Source organism: Solanum tuberosum, unplaced genomic scaffold (genome assembly GCF_000226075.1).
Source record: "Solanum tuberosum cultivar DM 1-3 516 R44 unplaced genomic scaffold, SolTub_3.0 scf00043, whole genome shotgun sequence".
NCBI lineage: Eukaryota > Viridiplantae > Streptophyta > Magnoliopsida > Solanales > Solanaceae > Solanum > Solanum tuberosum.
Genome location: NW_006238969.1, coordinates 222,122 through 244,242, shown reverse-complemented (window position 1 = coordinate 244,242; position 22,121 = coordinate 222,122). Strand labels below are relative to the sequence as shown.

Genomic DNA, 22,121 nt, shown 5'->3' with positions numbered 1-22,121 from the left:
CGTACGTCTGCATATGATTTTTGTCGGCTCTGAGCCATTTTCAGTCGCTCTTTTATCAACTTCACTTTTTCAATGGCTTGGTGAATAAGGTCTGGTCCTAATATTTGATTTTCACTTACTTCAAACCAACCAATAGGCGATCTGCACCGACACCCATAGAGGGCTTCAAATGGAGCCATGCCAATGTTTGAATGATAACTATTATTATAGGCAAATTCTATCAAGGGCATATCATCATCCCAATTACCTTTAAAGTCTAAAACACATACTCTCAACATATCTTCGAGTGTTTGAATAGTGCATTCTTCTTGGCCGTCTATTTGCAGGTGAAATGCAGTGCTAAGGTTCACCTGTGTGCCCAAACTCTTCTGCAATGATATCCAGAAATGTGTCGTAAATTGGGTACCCCTATCTGAAATAATAGATAGTGGAGTCCCATGCAAGCGAACAACTTCCCTGACATATAGCTTGGCATATTCTTCGGCTGTGCTACTGGATTTAACTGGCAAGAAGTGTGCTGATTTCGTCAACCGATCAATGATCACCCAAATGGAATCATGTATCTTAAAAGAGAAAGGCAAACCTGTAATGAAATCCATATTAATAGCCTCCCATTTACATATTGGAATGCCCATTGTCTGAGCTAGGCCACCGGGCCTCTGATGTTTTGCTTTAACTTGTTGGCAATTGGAGCATTGTGCCACGTATTCCGCAATATTCATTTTCATGTCATTCCACCAGTAGACCTCCTTAAGGTCATGATACATCTTTGTGGAGCCTGGATGAATTGAGTATCGGGAACAATGTGCTTCATCCATGATTTTCTGCCTTAACCCATCTATATTTGGAACACACAGTCTGCCTTGGCATGTCAAGGTTCCATCTTCTGCTAAATTGAATGCAGTAATTCAGTGCTCATGAATCCCTTCTCGATACTGTAGAAATATTGGATCGTCATACTATTTCTCTTTCACCAATGCCACTAATGATGATTCGGCAGTATTCTGCACGACTACGCCTCCATCTTCGGCTTCAAGAAGTTGGACTCCCAAGCTGGCTAATTTTTGAACATCTCGCACTACTTCCTGTTGTACACATTGTAAATAAACTAGACTTCCCATAGATAGTCGACTAAGAGCATCTGCTACCACGTTAGCTTTACCTAGGTGGTAGAGGATGTTCACATCATAATCCTTCAACAACTCTAACCAGCTTCTCTGCCTGATACTCAAATCTTTTTGCTTGAAAAGATATTGGAGACTCTTATGATCTGTAAAAATATCAACATGTACCCCATACAAATAGTGTCACCAAATCTTAAGCACAAATACCACTGTAGCAAGCTCCAAATCATGAGTGGGGTAGTTTTGTTCATGTTCCTTCAATTGTCGAGAAGAGTATGCTATCACCTTCCCTTGTTGCATTAAGAAGCACCTTAGGCCAATGCCTGAAGCATCACAATAAACTACATACCCTTCTATACCCTCTGGTAAGGTCAATATTGGCGCCTTAGTCAATCTATCTTTCAGCTCTTGGAAGCTTTTCTCACACACATCGGACCACTGGAACTTCACTGCCTTTTGCGTCAACTTGGTCAATGGTGCAGAAATAGACGAGAATCCCTCTACTAACCTGCGGTAATATCCAGCAAGTTTCAAGAAACTACGCACCTCCGTTGGAGTAGTAGGTCGAGGCCAACTCTTTACAGCCTCAATCTTTTGGGAGTCTACTCTAATGCCTTCACTAGAGACCACATGGCCAAGAAAAGCCACAAAATTCATCCAGAATTCACATTTCGAGAACTTGGCATATAGTTGGTGCTCTTTGAGTGATTGTAGGGCAGCTCTCAAGTGATTTGCATTTTCTCTAGCATCACGTGAATATATCAAGATGTCATCTATAAATACAATCACATACATATCAAGAAAGGGTTTGAAAACCCTATTCATCATATCCATAAAGGCTGCTGGAGCATTTGTTAGTCCAAATGACATAACAAGGAACTCAAAGTGTCCATATCTCATTCGGAAGGCTGTTTTGGGAATATCTACTTCTTGAATCTTCAGCTGATGATATCCGGATCTCAAGTCAATCTTTGAAAAGCATTTAGCTCCTTGCAATTGATCAAATAGATCATCTATCCTTGGAAGGGGATATTTGTTCTTTATTGTCACTTTATTAAGCTGTCTGTAATCTATACACATCTTCATCGTTCCATCCTTCTTGCGTACAAATACTACTAGATATTCTAGGGCAAATGAAACCTTTGTTAAGAAAATCTTTCAGTTGCTCCTTTAGCTCTTTCAATTCTGCTGGCGCCATTCAATAAGGCGGAATGGATATAGGTTGGGTATCGGGATCTACGTCAATACCAAAATCAATCTCCCTAATTGGAGGTACTTCAGGAAGTTCGTTAGGAAACACATCTAGATATTCATTCACAACGGGCACAGAGTGAAGAGTCGCCATTTGTTTCTCAGATTGAAGGTCTCTTACATGGACAAGGTGATATAAACACCCTTTGTCTATAAACTTATGTGCCTTAAGATAGGAAACAAGCCTTCCTTTAGGCATCATAGCATTACCCTTCCACTCTACGACTGGCTCACCCCGGAAATGGAATCGAGCAACTTTGGCTCAGCAATCAACTGTTGCATAACAAGATGACAACCAATCCATGCCCATAATGACATCAAAATCAACCATTTCTAGCTCTATCAAATTTGCCAATGTGTCACGGCCACATATTGTTACTAGGCACCCGTAATAGATCCTTCTAGTTATAACAGAGTCTCCTACGGGAGTCGATACTGCAAATGGCTCATGTAATAACTCTGGTTCTACTCCAAATTTCTTAGCAACGAATGGAGTAACATATGATAGGGTAGAACCTGGGTCTATCAATCCATATACATCATAAGAGAAAATAGATAAGGTACTTGTAACCACATCTGGGGATGCCTCTGAATCCTGATGACCTACTAGTGCATACATCCGATTTGGGCCAACTCCAGAACCAAATCCTCTACCCCTGCCTGTACCTCTCATTGCTGGTGGTTGAGGGACACGTGATGAAGAAGGCATTGATGATGAGGATGCTCCTGTAGATCCAGTATATTGTGGCCTATCACTTCTACCCTCCACTCGAAGCTATGGACAATCATGTATCTTATGACCCTCAACTACACAGCCATAGCATGCGGTAGATCCATATCGACACTTTCCCAAGTGAGATCGGCCACAGTGCCTGCAAGTAGGTCGAGGCGGTAGTCCTCGACTAGCACTTCTCTGATAGTGGGGATTAGGTGCCCTCAAGGTCTTAGTCTGCTCCTGCCTGAGTCTCAATGACTGAGCTGGGGCACTACAAGTTGAGCGGTGTAGTGATTGAGCATGTTTGGGAAGACCTCTACTGGAGTAAGCTCTAGCATCTCCCTGAAATATTCCAGCACTCCTAGCCCTCTTATTTTGTTCCCTATCTCTCTCAGTCCTACGATATTGTATGCGGTCTTCTATTTGTTGAGCATGTGTCATAAGGCTTGCAATATCCATATCCCGATTTAATGCAGCAACGGTGTAAAAGCCAATCAAATGATCCCCAAGTCCACCAACGAAGCGAGGCATCCTTGCATTTTGGGTGCTAACCATCTCAGGAGCAAATCTAGCCAACTGAGTGAATCGCATGCAATACTCCCTAACGCTAAGTTTATTCTGTCGAAAGTTTAAAAATTTATCAACCCTCGCTTCCCTAAGCTCTAGTGGAAGAAAGTGCTCCATAAAGGCATTAGAGAACTCCTTCCAAACTGTTGGAGGAGCATTTTATCCCCTAGAGTCCACCCAAATCTCGTACCAAGCAATGGAGATATCTTTCAGCTGATAGGAGGCTAATTCAATTGCCTTAGTTTCAGAGATATGCATGACCCTAAGAATTCTGTTGATCTCATCTATAAACCGTTGTGGGTCCTCTGTCACCCTAGCTCCTGTGAATACTGGGGGATTCATATGGAGCAAATCACGTACTCTGGATCCAGCTGCCTCTTCCTAAACCGTACTAGGTGTTGTTGCATTTTGTCTTTGGACCTGAGCAGCTACCAACTGAGTGAGCAACTGTATTGCCCCTCTAAGATCTTGCTCTGAGGCACCTGGCGGCGGTACAGGTGGTAAATGAACTACCGTTGGTACTACTGGAGGTGTAGGAACTCCTGTAGCGCCTTCTGTCATGGGAATCTGAGGACCTAGAAGCATAGGACATGGCAAGCTTTGCTGACCACTGGTCTGATCACGTACTAGTTGGGACTGCTCTAAAATGGATGCCTCCTGAGTAGTACAAGCAATGGACCTCGAACCTTCTTTATCCTTGTCCGTACTAGACATGATCTGAATCCCAAATGAAAAAAGAGTTTGAGTCAGAATTAACTTTCTATGACTTAGCTGTATCGCACGATCTAGATTATGAAAGGAGGTCAAATTCCTAAATGCCCATGTAGTCCCTAAATTATAAATATGGCACGCAACACATTTATAAGAAAGGTCCTACTAGACACGGCTTCATAGACTCCATGGGACACTTAAACCTTGTGCTCTGATACCAAGTTTGTCACACCCCTAACTAGAAAGGGGCAGAAATCAAGGATATACACAAGCACCTGCTAAATATCTTACTAATCTCATGCCAAAGATGAAGATTCATAAGCAGTGGAACCTATATGAAGACATATACTAAAACATAGATAACAAAAGTACCCGTTGGGCTACTTTACAATGGAAACAAGACTAAGTCTACGAAGCCTCTAAAGAGTATGCCTCTGAGAATCTGATAACTAGTCGGGACAGGGCCCCGATATATCCATTCTGATATATGTACATACGTAGCAAAATATAGGCTCTAAATATCTGATAGCTCCAGGTAGAGGTGGAGCTTACCAACTGCTAAACTAGAAGTCTCTAGTCTACTGAAAATGCTTATTGCCTGAGCACCTGAACCTGTAGTGATACAAATAAAATGTCAAAATAATAGGGACGTCAGTACATACAAAACATATACTGGTATGTAAAGCAAACTGAATAACAAGAAGACATCAAATATCATGATAGGCAAATCTGAGGATGTGTATGTTGGAGACATAATCCGTAACTGGAATTGTGACCAACCTCAAGGGTCATCATTGAACGTTTCATGGCTTAGTCATTTATATTTATATAATCCCTATAATTTGCCTAAGTGATATCTTTACTTCATTACCCTAAGTGATATATTTACTTCATTATATCGCTTATTTGCTCTTTGTAAATCTAACTATCAGGGAATCACATGATGACCTACTAACGGCGATTAGTGAACCCTATATGGAATATGTAGCCCAATGTCACGACCACGCGTGAAATCTCATAGTCTGGTAACAAGGTCTATCAAGGTACGCCCCCAGGGCTCCTGTATGGTCTGTCTGCATGCCTGTATCAGTCAGGTGAATCCACGACGGGAACTTCCAGCTGACTATATCTGAATTATGTGCACTAAGTAGCGTCGCACGTAGTAGACCTAAATATACCCACCCTACGCTGCAGAGTAGTCTCTAATCTCAAATGCTTGCAATTATTTATAATAATTAATTCGTTAATCACATAGCTCGTGATACGATTCGTGATTACATTCTTTAGCTTGAAAATCATATATCTTGTGACCTATGCACTTACGAACAGTTTGTGGCTCACTGCTTTCTTTAAATTTATGCAACATGTACACCGCTAACTTCTAAGAGTTCCAACTGTAGACAAATGTAGTTGTGTCAAACATATTTCTTCCTTGAAGAGTACTATAACTCTATAGGTTTAGGACTCAACCTGAGAGGGTTTATAAAATAGGATAACTTTCTTTCAAGTACCATAGAATCTATAGTGACATTTATCAGAAGACATGCGAGTTTAGGTCGTGCCTTAAGGGTAAAAGAGATTTCAGCTTCACATACCTTAATTCAAAACTTACTATCTTATGTCGTCAAACTCCTTTGCTGACAACTTTATCGATAACATCAAATCATAAAAAGATAGTATAAGAAACTAATCAAGAGTCACAACCATGCCAAAAACACAATAATAGTTCGGGAGCGACAATCTCAACAATTACCATAGATGAGTGGTGTATCACCACACCCTTCTCTTTCTCTACTTTTCAAGTAGGCTTATGACTTATTTACATTTTCAGTATTACTCCTCATCCTTTAACCATAAAGAACTAGCCCCCTTAATCATCCACACTTAACATAAAAGTAAAACTCATGGCCTCAGATCACCACCCCACCAGTTCCTTGTTAACGATGCCAAATTCCTTTATAAGCTAATATTTTAACTTGGTAGAGAACTAATGCAATAAATTAAAATAATAGGAGCTCATATAACCAGCTACAACATATTCCTAGTGACTTAGGAATTTCATCAAACACTTGGTGAGCGACAAAGTTTCAAGAACTATAATAGTTGCGTTCTCTATACCTCACCTTCTGTTTTAATGTAACCAGCTTACCTCCCAATACAATACCATTGACCCCTCATTTGGTCAAAACAATAGCCAACACAACCTTCTACAAACTCCCTCCTCACCAAAACATCAAATACAATGGGTAAAACATGGACTCACAGCTTCCTATCACCGTCCCGTGAGTCCTACCCACAAATTATACTTAAAGCATCCTTGGAATACAATTTATGAAGATAGAAGAGGATTCATACCTATATATCAAAGAAAAGCAGCCCCTTCCCTTCTTTATTCTCCAAGAACAATACTTTTCCTTCAAGAAAAGATTTAGCTAAGTATATCTATAGGTCTATGGAGAGGAAGACACTTGATTCTTGAAGAAACCAACTTACCTTAAGCTTTGGTGGATTGAAGATGAGAAAATCTTGAAGAAATAAGTTGAAACCAGTCCTTACACGTTCTTGAGTATATGAGAAAGTATAGTTCTAATATAAAAACTAAAAACAACAAGTTTGGCCGACTTTCTCTAAAGTGCCACATGTCCCGCAGTGATTAGGCAGAGCGCGCGTCTGTCGTAGAATGAACATAACTTTTTACTCCGATATCGTTTTAATGAGAAATTTGTTTTGCTGGAAACTAGACTCAAATACCTTCAATTGGATAGGTAGTAGGCCCTCCAACTTGTTATATATTAGGAGATATGCTCGTTAAAAGTCAGATGAGAAATGAGATCATTTGTGGTATTCCTCCACAATGAACCTTTAAACTTTAATCTTTTCTTTAATGATCTCTTTGACCTAAATTATTTTTTAACCCTTCAAATGAATAAATATAAGGGTTACATGGTTTGCTTAACCATTTTCAATGATATACCTCCCCCGATATCACATCTATGCATTGGTGTTTACGAGTCACAAATGTATTTTAAGTTACGGTATATTACAGTTACTTTAGAATGTGTATAGATTACCGTCAGTTGAACAAGGTTACCAACAAGAATAAGTATCCTCTTCCGAGAATTGATGATCTATTTGATCAACTTCAGGGTGCTTCTTGTTTTTCTAAGATAGACTTCAGATCAAGCTACCATCAGTTGAAAGTAGGGGAATGTGATATTCCAAAGACAACTTTCAGGACCCATTATGGTCATTATGAGTTCCTAGTTATGTCCTTTGGTTTGACCAATGCTCCAGCAGCATTCATGGACCTTATGAACAGAGTATTCTAGCCTTATTCAAATATGTTTGTTATTGTATTAATTGATGACATTCTAATCTATTCAAGGAATGAGGAAGATCATGATAGTCATCTCAGAATAGTTCTCTTAACTCTAAAGGATAAGGAATTATATGCTAAGTTCTCTTAGTGTGAGTTCTGGTCTGGCTTGAGTCTGTGGCATTGTTAGTCCATATTGTTTCCAGTGATGGAATTAGAATTGATACTCAGAAAATAGAGGCAATACATAATTGGCCTAGACCCACATCTCCAACTGATATTAGGAGTTTAATTTCTCGGGATTGGTTGGCTATTATAGAAGATTCGTCGAGAGATTTTCATCTATTTCATCTCCTTTGACTAAGTTAACTCGGAAAACAGTTAAGTGTTAATGGTCGGAAGGTTGTGAGAAAATCTTTTAGGAATTGAAAAAAAGGTTGACTACTGCCCCAATATTGACCTTACCAGAGGGTGCACAAGGTTTTGTAGTTTACTGTGATGCGTCCAGAGTTGGATTGGGTTGTGTGTTGATGCAAAATGGCAAAGTTATAGCTTATGCCTATAGATAGCTTAAGGTTCATGAGAAGAACTACCCAACCCATGACTTAGAGTTGGTTGTCGTAGTATTTCCTTTGAAAATATGGCGTCATTATCTTTATGGTGTTCATGTAGATGTGTTCACCAATCAAAAGAGTCTTCAGTATGTGTTTAGTTAGAAAGAGCTTAATCTCAGATAGTGAAGGTGGTTACAATTACTCAAGGTTTATGACATGAGTATTCCTTATCACCCAGGTAAGGCTAATGTTGTTGTTGATGCCTTGAGTAGATTGTCTATGGGTAGTATAGCCCATTTTGAGAAAGATAAGAAAGAGTTTACAAAAGATGTGCATAGACTTGCATGGTTAGGAGTTCGTTTAATGGATTCCACAGAAGGAGGAGTAATAGTGATGAATGGGGCTGAATCATCATTAGTGTCTGAAGTTAAAGAGAAACAAGACCAAGATCCTATTTTCCTTGAATTAAAGGCAAATATTCATAAGCAAAAAGTAATGGCTTTTGAACAAGGGGGAGATGGTGTATTGAGGTATCAAGGTAGATTGTGTGTACCAAGGGTGGATGAACTTCAAGAAAGGATTATCGAGGAAGCTCATAGCTCCAGATATTCTATCCATCCAGGTTCTACAAATATGTACCGAGACTTGAGAGAAGTCTATTGGTGGAGTAGTATGAAGAAGGGCATTGCAGAGTTTGGTGCTAAGTGTTCGAATTGCCAACAAGTTAAAGTAGAGCACCAGAGGCCCAGTGGTATGACTCAGAATATAGAGCTTCTGGAATGGAAGTGGGTGATGATCAATATGGATTTCATCATAAGTTTATCACGGTCTCGCAGACAACATGATTCTAATTGGATGATTGTAATCGAATGACTAAAAAAGCCCACTTTTTGCAAGTAAAGATTACCCATTCAGTCGAAGATTATGCTAAGTTGTATATTCAAGAGATAGTCAGACTTCATGGAGTTTCGGTATCGATTATTTCAGATAGAGGTGCCTAATTTACTGCACAATTTTAGAAGTCATTCCAAAAAGGCTTGGGTTCAAAGGTGAACTTGAGTACTGCTTTTCATCCTCAAACAGATGGTCAAGCATAGTGCACTATTCAGACTTTAAAAGATATGTTGAGGGCTTGTGTGATCGATTTCAAAGGTATTGGGATGACCACCTACCTCTCATTGAGTTTGTTTACAACAATAGTTAACATTCTAGCATCCAAATGGCTCCTTATGAAGCTTTTTATGGGAGAAGGTGTAGATCTCCTATTGTATGGTTTGAAGTTGGTGAATCTGGGTTGATAGGACCAGACTTAGTTCATCAAACTATGAAGAAGGTGAAAGTTATTCAAGAGAGATTGAAAACAACGCAGAGTCGTCAAAAATCCTATACCGATATTAGGAGAAGAGACTTAGAGTTTGAAGTAGATGATTGGGTTTACTTGAAAGTTTCACCCATGAAGGGTGTTATGAAATTTGGAAAGAAGGGGAAACTTAGTCCCCGTTATATTGGCCCTTACAGAATATCCAAGAGGGTTGGCAATGTAGCTTATGAGTTAGAACTACCACAAGAGTTAGCAGCGGTTCATCCGGTATTCCATATCTCCATGTTGAAAGAGTGCATGGGCGATCCTTCACTAATAATACCAATTAAAGATATTGGTATCAAAGATAGCTTGTCTTATGAGGAGATTCATGTTCAGATTCTAGACCGCCAGGTTTGCAAGTTGGACAGAGATGTGATAGAGCCCATTGTTATGCTTTCCCCGGGAGTAAAGAGGCAAAGACATCTGATGTTGTTATCATAGGTACTCTTCTAGTCTGTGATCGCATGGCTTATATATTGTTTGATCCTGGATCTACATTTTCTTATGTATCTTCCTCGTTAGCTACTGGTCTTGATTTGCATTGTGACTTGCTTGACATGCCTATTCATGTCTCTACTCTTGTTGGTGAGTCTGTGATAGTTGAGAAGGTGTATAGGTCTTGCTTTGTGACTTTTGTGGGGAACAACACTTATTTAGATTGGATTATTCTAGAGATGGTTGATTTTGATGTAATTCTGGGTATGATCTCCAAATTTTTCTATCTTAGATTGTAATGCTAAGACGGTGACATTGACCAAGCCTGGGATAGATCCCTTAGTGTGGGAGGGTGACTATATTCCCGCACCAGTTCGTATTATCTCTTTTCTTTGTGCTAAGAGGTTCGTAAGTAAGGGTTTTTTAGCTTTCTTAGCACATCTCGGGGATGAAACTTCCAAAGTTCCTTCGATCGAGTTTGTTTCGATAGTCCGTGAGTTTGTGGATGTTTTTCCTGCAGACCTGCATGGTATTCCACCAGATAGAGATATTGATTTTTGTATTGACCTGGAGCCGGGAACTCGCCCCAGTTCTATTCCACCTAATAGAACTACCCCAGCTGATTTAATTTAAGGGAGTTAAAGGCCCAACTTCAGGAGTTGTTAGGTAAGGGTTTCATTAGATCGAGTGCATCTCCTTGGGGTAATGCAGTTTTATTTGTGAAGAAGAATGATGGTAGTTTTCGAATGTGCATAGACTACAGGCAGCTTAATAAGGTAACTATTAAGAACAAGTACCCTATTCCTCGCATTGATGACTTTTTCGATCAGTTATAGGGTGCTTGTGTTTTCTCTAAAATTGATTTGAGGTCCGGTTAGCATCAATTGAAAATGCAGGCAACAGACATGCCAAAGACTGCTTTTCGAACCAGGTATGGGCATTATGAACTTTAGTAATGTCTTTCGGGCTTACAAATGCCCCTGCTGCTTTTATGAGCCTGATGAACATACTTTTTAAACCATATTTGGACCTATTTGTTATTGTATTTATTGACGATATACTGATATAGACAAAGAGCAGGACGGAACATGAAGAGCATTTGAGAATTGTATTGGGGTTGTTAAGGGAGAAAAGGTTTTATGCCAAATTCTCCAATGTGAGTTTCGGCTCGATTCAGTGTCCTTCCTGGGGCACGTGGTTTCTAAGGATGGAGTGATGGTGGATCCCACTAAGATTGAAGTAGTGAAGAGTTGGGTAAGGCCTACAAATGTTTCAGAGGTAAGGAGCTTGGTTGGTCTAGCTAGCTACTACCGCTGGTTCGTCAAGGGATTCTCTTCCATTACTTCCAAGCTGACCAATTTGACCAAGCAGAATGTTCCATTTGTATGGTCGAATGAGTGTGAAGAGAGTTTTCTGAAACTTAAGACCTTGTTGACTACTGCACTGATTCTTGCTTTGTCTGTGGAAGGTAAGAATTTCATTGTTTATTGTGATGCATCTTATTCTGGTTTAGGTGCAATGCTAATGTAGGAGAGAAATGTAATTGCCTATGCGTCAAGTCAATTAAAAGTGCATGAACGTAACTATCTGACCCATGATTTGGAGTTGGCTTCAGTTGTATTTGCATTGAAGCAGTGGAGGCATTATCTATATGGCCTCAAGTGTGAAGTGTTTACAGATTATCGCAGTTTACAATATGTGTTCAATCAAAACGAGTTGAATTTGAGGTAGAGGAGCTGGATGGAGTTATTGAAAAACTATGATATTACTATTTTATATCACCCGGAAAAAGCCAATATTGTGGCAGATGCGCTAAGTAGAAAAGCAGGGAGCATGGGTAGTTTAGCCCACTTATAGGTTTCTAGACGCCCTTTGGCTAGAGAGGTTAAAACTCTAGCTAATGACTTTATAAGGCTGGAAGTACGGGAGAAAGGAGGATTATTGGCATGTGTGGAGACAAGATCTTTTCTTGACAAGATTAAGGGAAAGCAGTTTGATGATGAGAAGCTGAGCCGAATTCGAGATATGGTATTGCAGGGAGAGGCAAAAGAGGTTGTGATTGATGAGGAAGTGATGTGAGGCCAAAATACATATTTTAATCATTATTTGCCTCACATTTATTATTTATATTTGTTCTTTTTTAGCGTAAATTTTATAAATTGTGCTAAAAAGTATATTTTATTTGTAGGAATAAATTGGCGTAAAATTGAAGAAGTTTGGAGCTAAAACGAATTAAAGTAGAAAAGTTAAAGAAAGAAATCAAGCAAACAACTTAATGGATTAAATTTAATAAAATAATATATTTATACATATGAGCAGTAAGCGAATTACAATTGCTCCGTCGAGCCTGTAAGAGAGTTGGTTGTTGACCGACGGAAAGCATGGGAGAAAGATGCACAAACGAAAAAGAGCTAAAAAAAAGTGGTAATTTCATATATAAAAAGAGCGGTACCCGATCACTCTCTCAGAGAGGGAGAGAGCGCTATTGTACAAGGAAGCTACGTACACATTTTCGAACGGAAAGCGAGATCTTGCAACCACACCCAAAGAAGCACGCAACAAAGCTTTTTTCCTTTCTCATTGAATTATGCAGCGAGGAATCGAAGGGATGAGACCCGATTCAATTCTATGATTAAATCAAATTCTTCCCTTCGTTAGTTTACCTGCCTACTGCTGCATGTGTCAGCAGCTGGAGGGCTCTTAATTTTGAGGCGGCGAACGTTTCCAGCAACACGAAATAAAAAGACGGAAACCCAATTTAATTGGGTTTTGATTTCCTAATTTGTCTTGAAGTCAATTATTTTATTTAGGGTTTCTATATCTATAAGTAAGAAATGAAGAATTATTCTTTGGGGGGGGGGGGGGAAGAACCAAGAACCAAGAAACAATACACAATATAAATTTTTCTTCTAGCTTAAGAACTTTGGAAGAGCCGTTGTGGAGGCCGGAGAATTGTGGTTTATTCTTCTTTTCCTTTATTATTTATTTGTATTCGTGATTAGTTAAAGATAATTTAGCTATTGTTCTTGAATTTTTATGATTAACACAAGCATATTTATTTTAATAAATTTTAATTGTGTTTTTGGAGATAATGAGTAGCTAAATTTCATAACTAGGGTTGTGGGAACCATGATGAATTATTAAAGTAAGTTTATGTACAAAGTGATTCTTGAATGATTTTTATGCATGTATTGTTAATCCTTTCGTTTAGAAGTTTCTTTAACGGTGACCAACATTAGAACTCGCCTCGTTCCTACTTACCGGACCAAGGAGGTAATGAATGAGAAAAGGATTAAACAACAGAGATTTAGTAGATGTTATCTAATAGTCTAATGTCAATTAGTGCGAGGGTGAAAACTAAGTCATACATTGATATGATGTCTAATCTGAGGTAAAGGTAAGGGTTAGTAAAGTATACACTAGTAGCTGGACCAAGGTGCATAGTGAAATTCCCTATTTGGAGGACCAATCACTTAGGGATACCTAACTTACCAACCTTGCATACTAAAAATTGAAATAGATCACTAGTACAATATTCTTGCTATTTTATGACATCATGGGGAACACATTCCTTAGTTCAAAGTTATTTTTATTCTTTTTATTTTTGTTTCAATTTAAATCCCCCCATTTTTAAATAACGACTATCGAGTTAAATATTTGCTATTAACAATATTCTTCCATATTCTATGTGGGATCGACCCCGACTCATAGTTGGATAAATATATTGCATATGATCGTTTATATTTCTTTTCAAGAAGTATATTTTGGACGTTATCAAGAATGGCGCCGCTGCCGGGGAATGTGGCTTAGAAATTGTCTTTAGTATTTATTTTGTCTTGTAGTCATTTTTTTATTTTTTTATGATTAGTTTTAAATTAATTTTTTTATCATCAAATTTTTTTTCACTCTTCTTGAGATGTCATCTGAAAAAGTATGTAGTGACAAGTGTTCTCGCAATTCATGTACTTCTGATATTATGGATTCTTATAGGTTAATTTTTTCTCAACAAGATAAGTTGTATGGGGACATGGAAGATTTGTTAATACTTTGCTATAAATCAATACGTAAGCGCATGCTTGAAGATATATTTGGTTTTGATCTCTATTAATTAAATTGTGAGTTGAGTGCAAATATTGAATCATATGACACCCAACAATTTAGTAATAATATGTGTGAGGAATAAAAAATACTTGTAAGTCAACTTGAAGAGCTAAAAGTTGAGAGTGAATTGATTGATCATACTTTTATTGATGTTGCCATTGTTGAGAAGAGTACACTAGAGTTATGTAATGAAGTAGATAATATTATTTTTAAAAACTCTAGTATGTGTAAATATGAGGGTGTAAATAATAGTACAATTCATAAGTTAGGGCGCATTGGACCTCATTCCAATCATTTTTCCACATTATGTTTAGATGATGAGATAGTAATCGAGCCATCTGAGCCTATAGAAGAGTGTATGGAGGAGGAACAATGTGTCTACATTCTTGAATTTTTTGTTTCAAAATCGAAGAATTACATTCCTCACTTAGGATCCAAGAAGTGCATAATGCGATATCTATTGCTTGGGACCTTTATTTTTGTTCCACCACCCCTTGAGCGTAATAGAAAAATTGATGCAAAATTAGAGGTGCAATTTATATCTTCAAAGTGGAAGAAAAAAAGTAAAATTGATGGCATCGTGCCGCGACGTTAAATCAAGCGCTTATTGGGAGACAACCCAATTCGTAGTGTAACTTCTTATTTTTATTTTATTAGTGTCACTTTTTTTCTTTTGGTCTTATTTTTGCAGATTTGGGGAAGTCTGAGTACCCAAAAATTTGAAGCGAACGAGCACGTTTGAGATTAAGTGTGGGATGCGTACAACCCTTGATGAAAATAAAGAGAACATGCTACTAGCTAGGCCTAGAGGCCTCAGGGAGTTTTTCTAACCATTGTTTTAAATTTTATTTGATGCTTTGGGGACATAGCATCTTCTCAAGTGTGGGGTGGAGGAATGAATTCCTAATTTTTTTTACTATTTTTATTGAGTCTTCATATTTTTAGGATGGGTTCCTTGACTTTTGTTTTCGGTTCTTTTCCTGAGGATAGTCCCTTTGAACCGAGTGCCTTTTATTTTTTAGGAATAATCTTTCTTTTAAAAAAAAATTGAGAGAAAAGAAAAGGCCCTTTTGAGTGGTGTGATACTTGCTATCTAAGCCTAATTTTTTAGTAGTACTTTCTTATGAATGCTTGATTGATAAGGAAATTGAAGACTCTTGGACACCTAAGCTCATGATTGTGACTTTGTATATAGTTTATTTTATTTTATAGGTTGTAATGATCTTGTCCATCTTAGAAGTAGAATTGATCCATCTTGATTGAGACTTGTGCCATGTGTGGTGAGGTTGTTTGCATATATTCCATGTTTGCATCTTAGTCTAGAACTTTCCCTACATGTTATTGAAGCGAAATAAAAATTATTGCTTTGTTTAGGAGATGATAATAGGCTTTCTTTGCCTTTTCAGTTATTATATCACTAGTAAAACCCCATTGAGCCTGTCAACCTTAATTTTTCTTTAAACCACATGATTGAGCCGAATCCCTTTCTGTTGATATCATAAGTATTCGATCCTAATGTAATCTTTAATGAACTACGTTGAGAAGAAAAGTTGAAAACATAGGTAGAATTGGAAAAAGGTGAAAATGCTTGATGTGTGAAGAATGAAGAAAAGTGTGAAAACTTTGTTTTGGCCCTGGTCCCTTGTGGATATTGTGCACCTCAACCAGGCATAAAAACTTAAGTTGAGGGTGGCTAATTCAGAAGTTTGCTTAAAACGTTGGACTTGGTCCCACCAAGGATATTGTATACCTCACTTGAGCCTCAAAGCCTTGAGTTGAGGGTGGCTAGGGCAAAGCCTCTGGAAAAATAAAAGATTGAAGCATTACTTGTGAAATAATTGTTGAAGAGAGGGCTGAAAATAAAGAGAAAAAAAATAATGGGTGATAAAGTCTTGAAGTGCAAAGTGTTTAAGGAAGTATAAGTCACTATTATATTGTTTTTCTACCCTTCTCTTAGCCCACATTACAACCCAGTAAAGTCCTATTTGATTCTATTCAAGCATGCTTAATTAGTGGAGATGTACATAATGGACAAGCCTATGGTTCGTTGTGCATAAATGTGAATTCTTTTGTGAGTGAGAGAGTTGTTCTTCGATACTTGGTCCTTAACTTATATTCAATCTTTTGAATTGAGCGTGTGGACTATTTCTTCTTGTTAGGGCACTTGTTTCATGATAGATATGTGATTTTATTAGCTTTCTTTGATGAGAGTAGGTGAGCAAAGCTTAAATTTGATGAGTTCAAAGTTCTACCTTGAGGTTAGGAGGTTAGAGGTTTGTTGTTTATTTGGATGTCTTGCCTAATGATTGAGAAGTCTATTTGATGTTTTGAAATTGGTATATGACCTAATTGTTTGTATTAACCAAAGTGATGACATTCCTATTTTGATTTTTTTAAGATGAGATTTAATGTTTGCTCGAGGACGAACAAAAATTTAAGTGTGGGGTGTTGATGTGAGACCAAAATACATATTTTTAATCATTATTTACCTCACATTTATTATTTATATTTTTTTCTTTTTGAGTCGTGAATTTTATGGATTGTGCTAAATAGTATATTTTATTTGAAGGAATAAATTGACATAAAATTAAAGAAATTTGAAGCTAAAACAAATTAAAGAAGGAAAGTTGAAGAAAAAAATCAAACAGACAACTTAATAGATTAAATTTAATAAAATAATATATTTATACATATGAGCAGGAAACGAATTGCAATTGCCTACTGCTGCCACGTGTCAGCAGCTGGAGGGCTCTTAATTTTGAGGCGGCAAACGGTTCCAGCAACACGAAATAAAAAGACGGAAAACCCAATTTAATTGGGCTTTGATTTCCTAAGTCTTGAACTCAATTATTTTATTTAGGGTTTCTATATCTATAAATAGTGTATGAAAAATTATTTTTTGGGGGGAAGAATTAAGAAACAATACACAATATAAATTTTATTCTATCTTAGGAACTTTGGAAGAATCGCCGTAGAGGCCGGAGAATTGTGGTTTACTCTTTCTTCTCCTTTATTATTTATTTGTATTTGTCATTAGTAAAAGATAATTTAGCTATTGTTCTTGAATTTTTATGATTAACACAAACATATTTATTTTAATTGTTTTTTTTTATATAATGAGTAGCTAAATTTCATAACTAGGGTTGTGGGAATCATGATGAATTATTAAAGTAAGTTTATGTACGAAGTGATTCTTGAATGATTTTTATGCATGTATTGTTAATCCTTTCGTTTAGAAGTCTTTTTAACGGTGACCAACATTAGAACTCGCCTCGTTCCTACATGCCGGACCAAGGAAGTAATGAATGAGAAAAGGATTAAACAACAGAGATTTAGTGGATGCTATCGAATTTTCTAATGTCAATTGGTGCGAGGGTAAAAACTAAGGCATACATTGATGTGATGTTTAATCTGAAGTAAAGGTAAGAGTTAGTAAAGTATACACTCGTAGCCGGACCAAGGTGCGTAGTGAAATTCCCTATTTGGAGGACCAATCACTTAGGGATACCTAACTTACCAACCTTGCATGCTAAAAATTGAAATAAATCACTAGTACAATATTCTTGCTATTTTATGACATCATCGGGAACACATTTCTAGTTATTTCTAATAATCTGAATATAAATAAATACTTAATTCAAAGCTATTTTTATTCTTTTTTCAATTTAAATCCCCCCATTTTTAAATAATGACTACCGAGTTAAATATTTGTTGTTGACAATATTCTTCCATATTCTCTGTGGGATCGACCCCGACTCATAGTTGGGTAAATATATTGCATACGATCATTTATATTTCTTTTCAAGAAGTATATTTGGACGTTATCAGGAAGGCGTCTTGAGAATTAAGGGGCTGGTGTGTGCCCTGTGTTGATGATTTGACTCATACTATTCTTGCAGAGGCTCATAGTTCGAGGTATTCTATACATCCTGGTGCAACCAAGATGTATTGTGATCTAAAACAACATTATTGGTGGAGTAGAATGAAGGGTGACATTGTTGATTTTGTTGCCCAATGCCCGAACTGTCAGTGGGTAAAGTACGACATCAGAGGCCTGGAGGGACACTTCAGAGAATGCCCATTCCTGAATGGAATGGGAAAGAATTGCAATGGATTTTGTGGTTAGTCTTCCAAGGACATTGAGTAAGTTTGATTCTATTTGGGTAATTGTTGAAAGGTTAACTAAGCCTGCTCACTTAATTCTGGTCAAGATGACCTACAATGCAGAGAAGTTAGTCAAACTCTATATCTGTGAGATTGTTCGATTGTATGGAGTTCCAATCTCTATCATATCAGATAGAGGTACACAATTTACTTCTAACTTTTGGAGGACCTTGCAAGATGAATTAGGTACTAGATTGGATCTTAGTACCGCATTCCACCCTCAGACCAATGGACAGTCTGAGCGAACAATTCAAGTATTGGAGGATATGTTTTGTGCGTGTGTGATAGATTTTGGTGGTCATTGGGATCAGTTCTTACCCTTGGCAGAGTTCTTGTACAACAATAGCTATCACTAAGTATTGATATGGCCCCATTTGAGGCATTGTATGGGAGAAGATGTAGGTCTCCCATTGATTGGTTTGATGAATTTGAGGAGAGACCTTGGGGTACCGATCTTTTGAGGGAATCGTTAGAGAAAGTGAAATTCATACCGGAGAAGCTTCTAGCAGCTCAGAGAAGGCAGAAGGAGTATGCAGATCGGAAGGTCAGGGACTTGAAGTTTATGGAGGGTGAGCATGTCCTGCTGAAGGGTTCACCCATGAAGGGTGTGATGCGGTTTGGTAAGCGAGGTAAGCTTAGTCCGAGGTACATTGGACCATTTGAATTTCTTAAGCGTGTGGGGGAGGTGGCCTATGAATTGGCCTTGCCTCCAATGTTGTCAGGAGCCCGGTATTTCATGTGTCTATGCTGAAAAAACACCATGGTGATGGAAACTACATTATTCGTTGGGATTCAGTCCTGCTTGATGAGAATCTATCTTATGAGGAGGAGCCTATAGCTATTCTAGATAGGGAGGTCCGCAAGTTGAGGTCAAAGGGGATTGCATCTATCAAGGTTCAGTGGAAGAATCGGCCAGTTGAAGAGTTCACTTGGGAGAGTGAGGCTGATATGCATGAAAGATATCCACATCTTTTTATTGATTCAGGTACCCTTCGGTAACCTCACCTTCTTTTTAATAGTTCGAGGACGAACGATGGGTACATTGGTATTTGATGTAACGATCCATTTGGTCGTTTTGAGCACTAGAGCTTTTTATTTCATAAAATACTTTCCGATAGATTCTAAATGGGTATTTTGGACTATTCGTAACTACAATTATGAAATTAGTAGGGTAGTTTTAATAATTAATTTAGTTGGTGGTTACAGAAGATAAAATTAAAATTAATAGAGGGTCACTTTCACCACTCTTATAATTAGTCATATAATAATTAGGGTAAAAATAATCTGTAGAAGAAAAGAAAAGAACGAAAGAGGAGAATAACAGAAAGCAGCCTGAACGAAAGAAGAATGCGAACGACTTAGACTTCAGGTAAATCATCCGCCAAAATTTTGTATTAGGAATATTGGTATGAATTATAGTATTATCGTTAGTATTATAATTTTGGGGGGAAATCAAATTGTGGGTGTTAGAAAATTGGACGTCATTAAATTGGAAACTGGAAAAGTGGTTAACATTAGTAAAAATTGATGGAAACTTTGTTTGGTAGTCCATGTGAATTCTTGAAAAAGAATTTCCTAATGGCTAACTTCAGTGGTATGATGGCAATGGTTAATGGGTAAGAAAATTGAGGTGTTAAATTTATATATGTGAATGTGGGTACAACTAATGAATAATATAATTAGGAATTTTAGTTTCTAATTGAGGCCAATGATTTGATATTGTTGTTGGAATATTGTATAGAAGTGTACTCATGGAATCTGGGTATCGTCAGGCGTATGATTGAGGTTTGGCTGCCACTGGTTTCATAACCAGTGGCTTCAAACGTTTAATAATAATATTCTATTCTCATATTATAAATTATATTTCGACATATTGAGATAGCTAATTAAATATAAGGTGTATTATATTAATTGAATACCATTAAGGTTATGCAAATTGGAGGAATTAAGTCTTACCCTTAGGTTTGAACTTTGTGAGATTGATTATAGAATTAGGTGAATTTTTAGGTCTAGGTTAGACATACAATAATATGAGTGTTTATAGACTCGTTAACTTACAAATTATGCATATAAATTTGATAGATTGGAAAGGTACGGAGACATTGAGGAAAGGAAAAGTATTGGAGAAGTAGCTTACTTGACTTCGGTTCTTCAGTGAAGGTAGATCACGGTTTATTCTATTTGATAGATAGACTCTTAATAGTGATTGATATGCAGTGAGTGATATTGTGAAGTTCTCTATGTACTTGATTGTGTGGTTGTGTGGCTTGGTTGTGTGGTTTGTGATTGGTCTGAAATCCTGAAACCGTGAAATTTATAATCTTGAACCCTCTCTATCAAAGTGATGTCTTGAATGAAGAAGACTTGATGAAATATTGTTAATGAAGTGAAAAGTGGTGATAATAAATGATACATTAACGATATATTGGATTGGATGCCACAAGCCGGCATGATATTATTGGATCGAGTGTCACGTTCCAACACGGTAATATTAAAGGAAAACATATATATAACGTAATGTACTCAATCTCAAAGAACTCAATTGTCAAAATGGTTTGGTTTAAAGGCATGAGTCCTCATGTGTGATCTTGATATTGATGACTGATTACGTACTTACTTTAGTGTTGTTGTCACTGGTTCATGTTGTTTGTTGCTTGCCACCTGCTAAGTGTCATAGTTGATTTTATATTATTATTCATTACATATTAGTTTCTATTTTGGGTTGGCCGATGATACCTACTCAGTACATGATCCCTGTACTGACCCCTACATGTATTTTCTTCGTTTCCTTCTGTGGAGTACAACAAGTATACCATCGACTTCGACTCGCCCTTAGCTCTAGCCAGTCTCCTGCTCATCATATTTCAGGGTGAGCTACTCCTTCTAGCTCGTGCTTGATTCTCTCGGTCATGGCATGATGTTTTAAAATTTCGGATATAGACCATCTTATTTTGGTGTCTTTAATACTCTTAGACTTGGTATTTTGAAAATAGATGTCCTTGATGTGATGACTTTTAGGTTTTAGGGATAATATGTAATAGACTTTAGAGGTTTCTATATTTGATTGGTTACTTTAAAAAGTTTTGAGTTTCCGCGTTATTGTTGTTATTCGTGGTTGAACAATTGATATAATTTGAGGTTGAATTTGTTGGTTCGTTCACTTAGGAGGTTAAGTGTGGGTGCCACTCATGACTAGTTTTGGGTCGTGACAAGGTGTCTTGATATACTTTTCTTGATTCTTATATCTTTCGGATATTTATGAGGAAAAAATAATATTTTTGTTATTTTTCGGACAGTTACGAAAAAGAGTTAAGTTTTGTTCATTTTTTTTGTTTCGATATTCTACGGCCATTGTTGCAGTTTGAGAATTTTTTGAGGTGTTTTGATGCACTTTTCTTGATTTTTATATTTTTCGGACATTTATGAGAAAAATTAAAAAAAAAAATTGACAGTTACGAAAAAGAGTATGATGTTGTTCATTTTTTCGTTCCGACATTCTAAGGTCATTGGTGAAAATTGAGAACTTTTTGAGGTATTTTGATATACTTTTCTTGATTTTTATATCTTTCAGACATTTACAAGGAAAAATTAAAAAAATTGCTATTTTTTGGACAGTTGCGAAAAAGAGTAAAGTTTTGTTCAATTTTTCGTTTCGATATTCTAAGGACATTGATGCACTTTGAGCGTTTTTTGTGGTGTTTTGATGTACTTTTCTTGATATTTATATCATTTGGACATTTACGAGGAAAAAATATTTTTTTGTTGTTTTCAGACAGTTACGAAAAAGAGTAAAGTTTTGTTCATTCTTTTGTTTTGATAT

At 37.2% G+C, this 22,121-nt stretch overlaps 2 protein-coding genes across 2 annotated transcripts; one reads left to right on the top strand and one right to left on the bottom strand.

Moving 5' to 3' along the window:
• Positions 1-2,637: 2,637 nt before the first annotated feature.
• Positions 2,638-3,084, bottom strand: LOC107059870 (uncharacterized). Its single transcript, XM_015306945.1, has one exon. The coding sequence runs from the start codon at positions 3,082-3,084 to the stop codon at positions 2,638-2,640; it is 447 nt and encodes a 148-aa protein (XP_015162431.1).
• A 15,581-nt stretch (positions 3,085-18,665) lies between these two features.
• LOC107059869 (uncharacterized) lies at positions 18,666-19,300 on the top strand. The gene is made up of 2 exons (XM_015306944.1): positions 18,666-18,946; positions 19,024-19,300. Exons 1-2 carry the CDS (start codon positions 18,666-18,668, stop codon positions 19,298-19,300), a joined length of 558 nt encoding a protein of 185 aa, XP_015162430.1.
• Positions 19,301-22,121: the final 2,821 nt, after the last annotated feature.